The 12,049-nt window shown below is 38.8% G+C and overlaps 1 protein-coding gene and 1 long non-coding RNA gene across 4 annotated transcripts in view; one reads left to right on the forward strand and one right to left on the reverse strand.

Annotated features, from left to right (window-relative positions):
* The window catches only part of LOC110397866, a 16,582-nt gene extending 13,319 nt beyond the window's left edge, over nucleotides 1-3,263 (reverse strand). The window contains exon 1 of the long non-coding RNA XR_002438021.1: nucleotides 48-3,263. This is a non-coding gene — a long non-coding RNA (uncharacterized LOC110397866). The remainder of the gene's footprint in view (nucleotides 1-47) is intronic.
* Nucleotides 1-12,049, forward strand: part of TBC1D14 (TBC1 domain family member 14) — a 67,879-nt gene that overhangs the window by 35,785 nt on the left and 20,045 nt on the right. For all 3 annotated transcript variants that reach the window (XM_021394797.1, XM_021394798.1, XM_021394799.1), the window contains exons 4-9: nucleotides 3,283-3,401; nucleotides 5,980-6,062; nucleotides 7,608-7,725; nucleotides 9,195-9,301; nucleotides 10,176-10,256; nucleotides 11,556-11,650. In XM_021394797.1, the coding sequence (XP_021250472.1) occupies nucleotides 3,283-3,401; nucleotides 5,980-6,062; nucleotides 7,608-7,725; nucleotides 9,195-9,301; nucleotides 10,176-10,256; nucleotides 11,556-11,650 (603 nt within the window). The remainder of the gene's footprint in view (nucleotides 1-3,282; nucleotides 3,402-5,979; nucleotides 6,063-7,607; nucleotides 7,726-9,194; nucleotides 9,302-10,175; nucleotides 10,257-11,555; nucleotides 11,651-12,049) is intronic.

Consider the following 12,049-nt stretch of genomic DNA (forward strand, 5'->3'; position numbering starts at 1 on the left):
GGGAGGGGGAGGGGGAGGGGGCGGCGGCGGCGCGGGCAGCGGTCTACCTGTTCGAACTCGCGGGGCCGGTCGGGGCGGCCGGCGGGGAGAGCCTGCGGAGGGTGACACACGGTAACGCGGCTCGGGCGTTTCGGGCTCTCCGGCCGAGCACAGGCGCTTCGTTTCGTTTGGCGTGAAGGCTGCTGGCTGAAAGCGAGTGCCTTCCCGCTCCCGACGCAGCCCGGCGAAGCTGCGCGGCGATGGAGCGGTGTGATTCTCGCTGCCCCGTCGCCTGGTGTTAGCGTTTCGTATTCCGCTCCTTTTAAACAAAGAGGACTCAAAGCCGGGTGACCTTGGCGGAGAGCTCTGCGTCCCGCAGCCCGTGCTGCGAGGGGCCGGGTCATTGCGGGTCCCCCGCTCCTGCCGGGCAGGGCTGCGGGGCGCACCGAGCCCTGGGCGATGCTGCTTCGGCCCCACGGCTGTCAGGACCTGCACGGTCACCCCTACGTGGGGTATGTCTACAAGCTGCTCTCACAGAACGTCGTCAGACCTTAGCTCAGCTGCCCTGGCTGTGGCAAACGTGGAGGAAAGCCTGAGAGATCGTAGTGTTAGGGATGTATTCGAAATTGTAAGTGATCAGGTCATCCTCAGTCGATCCTGAAGTTAATTTGCAGCTGTATTAGGTAAACCAGCCTAAGTTACAGTGCAGGATTTAAATACCATTTGTCACTGCAGGAGATTTATCTGGTTAAAAAAAAAATGCCTAAAGTGAGCCATTGTGTGTTCAGGCTGTTGCAGTATGCTGGTGTGTACAAATGCTTCTACTTGCTCCATCAGCAGATACTCTTAGTATGAGTTTGTGGGGGCTTCAGCCTCTTTCACTGCTGTATCACACAGAACGCTCTCCTCAAAATTGCATTCTCTTCCTACTGAAATAAAAGGTCGTGGTAAAGAGTATTTGTGAGTCTTTTTTAACCTTGCCTAATTCCTGTGCCGTCTTATCATTTGTATGCAGTGGACATTTTTATTATTTTTGGCTGCTACTGAAAATACTACAGAGGACTTACACTGCTAATCTGATAAAATGTGCCACTCCCATTCTGTGCGCTGCTTGGGCTTCCTTGCTGTAGTCATGCTGAGTAAAACACATCAGTGAATGCTGGCTGAAATATGGGATAGGCTTTTACTTTATCCTTTCAGAGCTGTGAATAATTATGCTAATATGCCAGTGCTGTAACTAGCCACCCATACTCCAAAATATTCTAAAACAAAGCATTGTTCATCAAGAAATTCCTGAAGGACGCTATGCAGAGCACTGGTCTGGAAAAAGTTTGTACTTAGGTGGTTTAGATTTCCAAATAATGAGAATAAAATCCCTATTGCAACTCGGTCTGTACAATTTTTTTTTGCCTTCTGAAAGCAATTTTACTCTGTAGTTGTCTTTCAGTGTAAAAAGACCCTGCAAATAATTTTCTTATGGAAAAATTAAACAGTTTTTTTGGAACTTGTCGTGCAATAAGCACTGAGTACTTGTGTTTTTGTATCAAGTTGTGTGATGCTTTAGGGAGATTGATATGTGATAATTTCTGTCTCATTGCAGGTTCTCATGGATGTTAGCTGGTTTCTCTTTCACTAGTAGCAAAGGAGTAAAAATGTAAGGTTTAAGGACAAGGTTCACGTTGTCTGGGGAAGCAGTAGAGTAGGTACTATTTGGCCACGCTAATTTGTGGGAAATAGCTAGATCCATCTCCTAATAGAATGCAAAAAAAAGAATAAGCTTTTCTTTCTTTCCCTGAGTGCAGTAGGTGTGCTCCACAGTCAGTGGGGCAGCTGAAGCAGCCAGTGGTGGGCACTAAGGTGTGCTGATGCACTGGTCACTATCAGCTGCCTGCAAGGAGTTATTAATGTAAGAGCAGCGTCTTAGCGTTCTGAGTGGGTGTCTGTCACAGTACCTTTTCAACTACATTTGTTTGCTTATTTTTTTAATAGACTTCTTTTTAATGAAGAGCTCTGTCAGTATGACTGCTCTACCTCTAATAGTCAAAGCTAAGTACGTTCAGTAGTTCAAATACTTTTGTTTTGTTGTTGCTCTTTTCCTTGTTTTCAAACTGCTGCTGTGTGTAGCAGCATTAACTGGCATTAATGAGGCAGACATTCCAAATTCATGACAGTGTTTTCCCGTCACAGCGATGCAGGCAGCACAGGATTGATTGTTGAGACACTAATAATTAATAAACAAGGAAAGGAATTCTTCTGCATCCCAAGAGCTTTACGGAACTGGTGTGTGAGACCCACAGAATAGCTTGAACTAGAATTGAATTGGACAGCGTAACACAGAAAAATTAATATGGCTCTGCATTCAAGCTTGTGTTTTTCTTGTGTTCCTACGTTTAAGGAGGAAGAGAAGGGCTTTCTCTTAGTAGTAGACACTCGGTTCTGGTTTCTGAATGAGCCAGGCAGTTTTGGTTGTATTTGAGGAGTTGGGTCTTTTGCCTGAGGAACTTTTTTTACATAACTGGCAGGTTAGGTTGATGGAAGTCAGTACCTTTTGAAGGAGCTGTTTGTGCTAGCAGGAAAAAGGAGGAGAGAAAGGCTGGTTGGAACACCTTTCATAGTGCTCAGTTAGAATGCTTCATTTTTAGAGTACTGTGTGCGATTTGTGTTTTTTTAATAGAAATGGTACAAATAAGCTATACTGGAAAGAAAGTGGTTTTTGGAAATGGCAAAAATTGTGAAGTTTAATTTAAAATGTCAGTAATATTCCGAACACAAGTTAATGTTATACTTTGCTGTGATTTAGGATTGTCATATTTCAGGGCGTTATAAGAACTGTGATTTTAACCCCCCAAACACTCCTCAGCCCCTGATCTTTCACATCTGAAAATAAGTTGAGAAGGCGAAATCTCACAATGAGATTTTAAGACAAGAAGCCCACGGTAGCTTTTGACTTTGATTTCAGAGCCACATCAATAAATATATTTTAATAGATCTTTTTACACCTGAGATAGTATGTGCTGTTTCAAAGCTTGTTCTTAGCAGTATTTTGTAAGAGCAGGCTTCCAGCCAGAGGAACTTAAAATTAGAAGTAATGAAAGGAGACATGGGAACTCACTCCTGAACTTAAAATCTAGCATTCTTTTCAGTTCTGAGTTGACTCAAGCTGAAAATCTTAAAAGAGATTGCAGTTGGGCAGGGATTCAAGACCATTATCTTGATGTCTTTTATTGACCCTGTTTAAATTCTCCTGCGCATCATCTTGGTGCTCTCCACTTTTGTAATTTGTCCTATCTTTTGCTTCTCTAGGAATATGAAGAAAAAACTGGACGAGCTCACAGACCACTCTCTCCTAAGCAGAATGTGAGGAAGAATCTTGATTTTGAGCCACTCTCCACTACTGCGCTTATTTTAGAGGACAGACCAGCGTAAGTTTTGGGAAGCATCACAGAGAGGGTCCCTTCAAAATGGGCTAGCAAAGCTTTGCTTACTGTGTGTATTTGATCGCTCCAATTCAGACAGATGATTTTAAATTTAAATACTTTTGTTTCAGGCTAACGAATATGCAAGTGTGATGGTTACGAGGAAAATTTTTCAAACAAAAGTGATCTTATTTTATAGTATAAACATTTTTTTGAGCTTTAGTTTTGAGTTATTCTAAACACAAGGGATTTTTATTTTCCCTTTGAGAGCATAAAGATAAGAACAAAGCTGATATAAGCTAAAGAATTTGAGAAGCAAGGGTAGATTGTCTCTGTTTGCATAGAGAAAGACCAAACCCATATAAATAATGAAATGATATAATGATTGTTCTGCAGTGGAATCAGCGTCACATGATAAAGGTTGTCAAGAACTCAAGAAGTTCTTTGATGCTTCTGTTTCACTAAGGAGATTCTTGCATATGCAGATTAACCCCAGAACGATTTATTTGTAGCTGCTTTGTTGTGTTTTTTTTAATTCCTGAATTTCACAAATTCAGTTGTATTTAATTCATGGATTATATCCAGTTTTGCGGACACGATGTCTGCATTTTTAATAATGCATTGGTACAAAGAGCTGACATAACATGGGTATATGTTTTCATCAACAAATTTGCATGAAAAATCCTCCTGTCAAACTAGTTTAGTAATAGAATCATTTAAGACACTTTTTGACTGGTCAGTACACTACATGACAAAAGTTCTTGGTACACCAAAACAACCCATTAGGGATTATTTGTGATAGTAAGTTTTCTTGTGTACATACGGAAACAATGCATACTATCTTATTTGTTTTATTTAAAACCTGTCTGTTAAAGTTATTCATTAATGACATACTCTGAGACACACAGTATTCAGCTAGATTCAATTACGGTGCATTACAGGATGGCATCCAGATTTTGCTTTTTTTCCTAATGTTGATAAACAGAGGAACTTCTAGCAAAAAAAAAGGGATTTTTTTTTTTAAGATTTTAGACAGTTGAATCATAATTTCTTCCCTCTGGTAGAGGAAACTGAGCAACAGTGCCATCCTCTAATAAATCTCTCCAAAGAATCTTTGGGTTTTTTTAGTTGGCTTTTTTTTTTCCTGCCTCTTAAACTTTACATAATTCCTTGTTGATTTTCTGCAACAACAAAAAAAAATAGAGACTTCCAAAAAATGCAGTGAGATTTTATTTCCAAAACAGCTACTCTTGGTTTTGCTCTCTCTTGAAGGGTGTAAAACTAAGGAAAAATAAATTAATATTATGTAGTCTCTCTAGCTTTAACTGGACAGTGTTGAGTCTTAATAGAGACATCATCTCACGTATGTGATGATGTCCTTAAGACAGGGAACAAATAGTTTAAGTTGCAGAGTTTAAATTGATTGAGTTTGAATTGTTTCTTCTGGTTTTCCATTCCAAAATTCCCTTAGCTCATACCATTTACAAGGACTTCGGATTTACAAAAAGGAGCCAGTCAACTTACTTAAGTGAAACTGGAAAAAATCATTCTTTATGGGTAACAGTTACATTAATGTGAAAATCAGTTTCTTGTATTCTTGTTACAATCTGGATTTTAAAAAATATTCGTAGGCATGTAGCATATGGCTCTGCATGCTTTGCAGGTAATGCGATTATGTAAACAGTAGGGCATGCTGCTATTGGTGATGTTTGTGTTGACAGCTAGAAGCTGCATTAGGTATGAGACCTTACGGGAATGCACACATTAATTTTTGTATTTCTTTTTTATTAACTAAAGATGAAAACTGACCTAGAAATCCAATGCAACGATGAACAGAATACTTATTTCCTGTTTTGATGTTTTGGTGATCCTGTAGTTGTATGAGATACATAGTGATTACGTTAATTATAAATATGATTAGCTGGAAGTTAATGTGGTCTGATACAGGAGCATGTGTATTGTATGGTAGAGATTTTAGCAGTCTAGGCTTTAATCACAGATAGAAAATGGCTATGTCGATCTTGGTGAGTGGAAAATAGAATGGCTCTAGTATTGCTTGTTGCTGTAGAAGTGAGGGTAGGGAGTTAAGCATTCTAAAAGAGAAATGAAGTCTCTGAGAACAGAGAGAAAGAGGAAGCTGGTGTAGTGAGTCATTACTGCATGATTAAAGAAAGCTATGGATGTAGTCTTTAAGTGAGGTACCCACTGAGTGAATAGGGTCTTGTACTTTATCTGTAGTGCTCAGTTTAAAGTAAAATTACCAGCTTGTTATGTACCACTACATTCCTTTTATTTATGAAGATTAGTCTGTGGGTTCAGTTGGTTTAATAATAAAAATGCTGAAATAGCCAAACAAAAGGAAATTGCTCAGCATATTTTGTGTATAAAAGTACTCATAGCTGTTCAAGTGTTCTTTCCTTCTCTTCCGCTGACTCTGGCAAAAAAAATTTTTCCAAGAATCTGTTGGACTACTCCTTAATCAAATATTTTGACACCAGGCAGCATTATGCTTTTCTTTTTAAAGTGTCTAGGATTGTCTTTAGATGGGCATGGCAACCTGAAATACCGCTTTTCTTAATTTAAGGAACCTCCCAGCAAAACCAGCAGAAGAAGCTCAGAAACACAGACAACAGTACGAAGAAATGGTGGTTCAAGCAAAAAAAAGAGGTGATGGAGTTTCTTTTCTTCGGAAGAAAGCAGTAAAGTTAATGGCTATTTCTAAACCTGGAATATTCTTGTGTCATTCAGTTTTTCTGTGTCATGAGGGATTTGTACTTCCCTTCAAAGAAAAATCAATCCAGAGAAGAGAGAAAGACAGAAGTAGTTTCCTTACAAAGCCCCAAGAGTTTAGTTTTAAGTTACAGTTTTATACCAGGAACAATGTGTTGAGGCTGTCATACATAAATATATGTAGTTTCCATGCAGGGAGCATAATAATTTTATTTGATAATCAGTCTCCCACTTAAAATTTGCAGCTTTCCTCAGGTTTTGCTTCTCATTTCTGATCTGACTTCACTGCAGTGTCTCAGTAACACTATACTGTGCATATCAGGTGAAGCTGATAGCAGTGGTTTCTTGAAGTTTATTTTTTACTATCTCGGCCTTCTAATAAAACCAAACATTGCAATAATAGGAAATCTGGACCCATGGAAGTTGTGTGTACAAGGAGAGCTTCCGGAAATATTTTTTTTCCAACTGGCCTGAGCCACGTGAAATAGTGGGAAAGTGGTATGAACTCAGGACTTTTCCTTGCTTTCTACACTTGACATGTTTAATTAAAATATTCCATTGTGGTTTTGGTGGGAAAGTTCATCCTCCCCTTTCTTGTGACCCCTGTGTCAGTACGTCCACGTAACAGGTAGTGATCCAGAGGAGATTCTCTGCTCCTTCTTTGCACATATGGTAGGTGGTTTGGGAGGACTGGAGTAATGCTCAGGTTAGGCGGTGGGCCAAGTCTTTGTGCTGTCTTTGCTAGATGATGTCATTCTATCAGATAAGTACCTCCAGAAAAAAAAAAGACAATTTGCCTACAGCCTCTACAGATGAACGACTTGGCAGAGTAATGTGTTGTATAAAGGTCAGGAAATCAAAGTGTGTAAGCCCTATTTTTGTTTAGAGAAAAATGCAAGCCTGCATTTAAGACAGACTTACAAAGAGCTCGTATCAAAGCCAGAGATACTTGGAGGCAGTTGGTGGGGTTCGCCCGTAGCTTCCGTTGTGCTTTACAGTGAACCCATCCGGTGGTGTGTGTTCATTCCAAAGAGCATGGTTCATGGCATCCTTCAATTAGTTTTTCTTGCGAAGTGAGTACTTGCCCATATTGTAGATTGTGTCTTCTCTCACACACACACAGGTTCTGTATTTCCACTGTGAATCTGTAAGAAGCGCCTGCTGGCATTTGTTAAATCACATCTTAACAAATTTGTGGAACAAACAGTAGTTGATGATGCAATAAAAGAAGCACTGAATGGTAATGCAAAGATGTAAAATACATTGGAACCGAACATGAAAAATGTAGGATTTTATTCTAGAAGTTTCCACTTCGTAACTTTGTGATGTAGGACATTTAGATTAACCATATGGTAAAGTTTTAGAATTTGGATAGTCTGCTGGAAATGTGGGTATATGTAAGGTGATTTTACATGGCTATGTAGTCACGTACAGCTAAATCTCAAGTTTTATTAAACTAAAAAGAAAATTGCTTTCCTGCAGAGCTTAAAGAAGCCCAGAAGAGGAAGAAGCAACTGGAGGAACGTTGTAAGCTGGAAGACAGCATTGGCAATGCTGTTTTAACTTGGAACAATGAAATCTTGCCCAACTGGGAAACTATGTAAGACAGTATGTTATATTGAGTTTTAATTAAAACTCTTCTGTATCCTGAAGAGAAGTTACAAAGTTAGCAAGTACAATTCTAAATGGTGTTGGTAGCTTTTGTTTGAAAGTCATCTTCGCACAGTGACAAAGAAAATGACTAACATAAGCTTCATTAGTTTGATAAGGTGATCAAAAGTGATGTGGTTCTAATTCTCCTTGCTTGTCTGCAGTGGAGATTGGAGATATTCGGAAACTGTAAAAGAGTGAGAAGTGACCCATGAAAGAAAATGTAAAAGCAGAAAGCATAATGCTAAACACATCTATCAAAAATGAAATTTTCTTGAGTACTTCTTGAGCTTGATGGTTCGGTATCAAACACGGGCTGAAGTATGTGCACAGTACTGTTAAGCCTCATTAATTAGTGGTAGACCTGCTGAGATAATCAGGTGGTGGAAAAGTAGGGAAAAAGTTGTTTTAAAAACCTGAAGTATTGCAAGATTTTCTTCAAAGACACAGCACATACAGTTGGTAAGCTACCTTCACTCTACAGTTTCTCAAGGACTTTGCTAGTCATCTTAAGAGCAACAAAAAACAGCCCCTCCCAATCTCAAGAGCATAAAAACAACGCAACTCTAAGAAAATCCACCACAGCTCTTAGAATTGCAGTTTTCTTGATGATATTCAGTTGCCCTGTTAGAAATATTGATGGGGCATGCTGGCAAATGCAACTGAATTGGAACGAAGTGAGAAGTAAGGTATAAATGAACTGTAGATTAAATGTCTGTCTTTAGTGGTTGAAGATGCATGTTGCGTCTGTTGTAAATCTAAATACGCGTTTTCCTGCTAGTGGCTTACAAAACCAGAAGTTCCCCAGTGTATTCCATATTTTACATTTAATTGAGAATCTGCTTTTAGATCATTGGATTGCTGTATTTTTGTCACTCCCAGAAGCTGCAGCAAGTTCCAAGTCTATGTTCTGTTAAAATGTCTTTCATGCTTCTACCTGAAACTTGTCGCATCTTCGTGCATGTTGCTGGAGAGCTGGAGCAGCAAAGCTGAGTGGGTGACTGCATGTCTCATTTGCACAGGAAAGTGATGACTGTGAGAGGATAGATCTATAACCTGTTTCTGTAGGTTTAAGTCTGTCCAGACATTAGCATATGCAATGGCATGGATATGGATCTATTTTTCACTTTTTTGTTACTGTCCCTTACAACTCTTGCTGGTCATCTCTGGTGGCACATTACAGTTACTGTGACTGCACTGCTCCTGTCAAAATAAACTATTAACTTGAGAAGAAAGGAGGCTTTCCTTTTGCAGTTCAATATGAAATAGTACTAAAGAATTGGTATGCGCAAATCTTGTTTGACTTCTTGGTTCACTGACGTTCATTCTGGTCTGTATCCCTTTAGCTATGGTACGAGGACACATTTACAGTTCAGCTGACAATGAAATCTTTCTTAGAATACGTTTTGTTTTAAACAGGTGTTGTTCCCGTAAAGTTCGAGAGTTGTGGTGGCAGGGCATTCCACCGAGCGTGAGAGGCAAAGTCTGGAGCTTGGCAATTGGCAATGAGTTAAACATCACCCACGGTGAGAATGTCATTTTGTCTACGTTGTGTTATGAAGATAGGTGAGCCTTGTATTTACTGGTTTGCATTAGGATCTGATCTGTGGGCAGTAAGAGTTATCTGCTTAGGTTTTGTTTGTGGTCCTTTTACATGCTTTGTTCAAAAATACTCTATCTTTTAATCTTGTAGCTGCTCTAGGACTGCTGCCACGAATGATTACCATCATTGTGTCTTGCTTTGGTGTTACATGGAAATGGGCAGAACTACTCAAGCTTTTTTTTTTTTGTTTTTCAACTTAAAATTGCTATTAACGTTGTAATGCCTGTAAGCATGCAGTCTCTCCATTTAGAGCAAGAAGTTAGGGCTGTATGAGATTAAAAGACCTCCAGGAAAATTAGTCCATTTGATTATATGTACATTTGTGAAAACAGAAGTAGTGTGCTACTTCACACAACGGAAGAACGGTTTTGAAAGAGCAATTAATTCTAATAAGAAAAGACAGTAGACTGCCTGTACTCTTGCTAGTATTGTGCTGCTTTTCTGTGTTTGGTTCAGTTACATCTGGTTTAGTTCTTGCCTTGAATTTGGTAGGTTTATTCTAGTTATCTGTTTAGAGTGTAACTTTGAATGTCAGTGCTCTGTAAGAAAAAAATAATTGCTTGAACATAGAATGCAATTTGTGCCTAGATAGCCATTCCTTCTTTCTGGATCTTAAATTATAGGTCAGTGGAACAAGTCTTTCAGAACCATAATCAAAAGTTCAATTAGTATGTTAGATGTACTGCTGTTTGTATGCTTGGAGCAGCATTGCTTATATGGTACGTGGTTGGTACCTGACAGCGAGCACGTGTGTATACAAATAGCAGCTTTAGTTTTCTCTGCTCTTCTTTTTCCAGAACTATATGATATTTGCTTGGCTCGTGCCAAAGAGAAATGGCGATCACGTAGCACAGTAGGAGCTGAAGTAGAATGTGAAGGTATGTGGGTTTTTTTGTGAATAGCTTATGCTGTGCTAGAAATCAAAAGATTTGGTTAAATTGTTCCTTAAGTTTCAGATTTTAAACAAAAAAAAATCAGCTATAAAGGTGAGTTTGATTTAAAAAAAAAAAAGCACCTTTTTTGGAGGAAATAGCTGCATTCTTTCTTCTTAATGGATCTTTTGTCTCTTACATCCCATGCTAGTTCAGTTTACTTTAAAATTTTTCTCTATACAGTTCTTAGTTGATACCTAATTTGTAGGAAAACTAGGATCATTTGAGAGGCTCTAATTTGGATTGAAACACAAATATTTTGCTGCCTCTGCAGTTTTGTAATTGAAACTCAAATCATAGCAGAAAGTTAAATTTAAGTTCCTTAGTGCAGCTTTGGGTCCATCTCTTGGGCATGTTTCAGAGAGAAACAATTTATTTCTGCATGTGAAGTGGAGGTTTACTGATTGATTAGGGTTGTATTTTTGAAAGTATTAAATTAGTGCTTGAAATTTATCTTTGGTAAATCATAGAATCATAGAATAATTACAGAACAGAATAGAATCACAGAATAATTACACTGAGCAGAAAAAGGAGAACATGCGTACTGCTGGTGTTTATCCACAGAAAAAGATGGTTAGTTGGAAACCCCCAACTTTGTTTTCTTAAGACGTAGTTTCCTGCATCTTAATTACAGTGGCACTGGGGGCATCTCCTGCTTTCTCTTGAATTTTATTTTCTGGAATGTATATCCTCATACAGTTGTTATAAATTACTGCTGTTTGCTAGTGACAAGTCTTGTTTCTCCATTACTCCAGAAGTGGCAGTGGGTAGTTCCCAACTATATTTAACCAAGACGAACGAAATAGAACTGAAGTTTTTGGATCTTTGATGCTTTAGAAGTTTACTTTCAATGAGGTCTGTTTCAATTATGGAATGTACTGTATTGATCATGATCTTTAATGACACATACAAAGAGAAAATAAACATGATTTTGGAATGAGAGCCAACGGTAGTAGAGATAGGTGACATCTACTCTATAATTCTTTAGATCTTCTCTCACCAGAACCTCTCCACAGAGGTGACTGCTTCAGGAACTATTGGGAAGCCTTGTTTAAAAGCTGGGGGTCACAGACCAACAGGCTTGTGTGTGTCTATTGGTTTGTCAAAGGATACCAGTGAAATTTCTGGCTTGTTTTGCCTTGCCTCCCTCTCTTTCTCTCTACCCTAATGACTTCATAACAGTTTGGGGGGGGGGGAAGTGTAAACTGATCCATGTAATAAAAGCAGTAACTTTGGCTTTTATAGATGCAGGATTTTCTGCAGCTGACAGAGAAGCAAGTTTGGAGTTAATAAAACTGGATATCTCAAGAACGTTTCCTAATCTCTGTATATTCCAACAAGTAAGCAACATTAACATTTAACTTGACTCTCTGAGAAAATAAGTTTACTTAATCTTGTCTGTCTCCTGGTTGAAACAGTCCACTACAAAAAAAGGAGTAGACATCTGGAGGGAAAAAGTTCTTAAGGATTTGTGAAATTTAGAAAAGACTAACCCTAAGATACTGTGCATTTGGAAGAGACAAAAAAACAATCTACCAGCTAACCAGCATTTTTAGATTCATAGAGGCCAGTTCATGCTGGTTTCTGTCCTAGTGATTCAGGTTAGTGTTTCCAAGTCAATGAATCAGCACTGCTGCATTTCAAATGCATGGTAAGTGAGAGAGCAAAGCTCTAGCAAGCAAGCTTGGATTTTGTTTTGATTCGTTGGAAGACCAATGTAACTTGCATGCTTTTAGTGT

The sequence above is a fragment of the Numida meleagris genome, chromosome 4 (genome assembly GCF_002078875.1).
Source record: "Numida meleagris isolate 19003 breed g44 Domestic line chromosome 4, NumMel1.0, whole genome shotgun sequence".
Classification (NCBI taxonomy): domain Eukaryota; kingdom Metazoa; phylum Chordata; class Aves; order Galliformes; family Numididae; genus Numida; species Numida meleagris.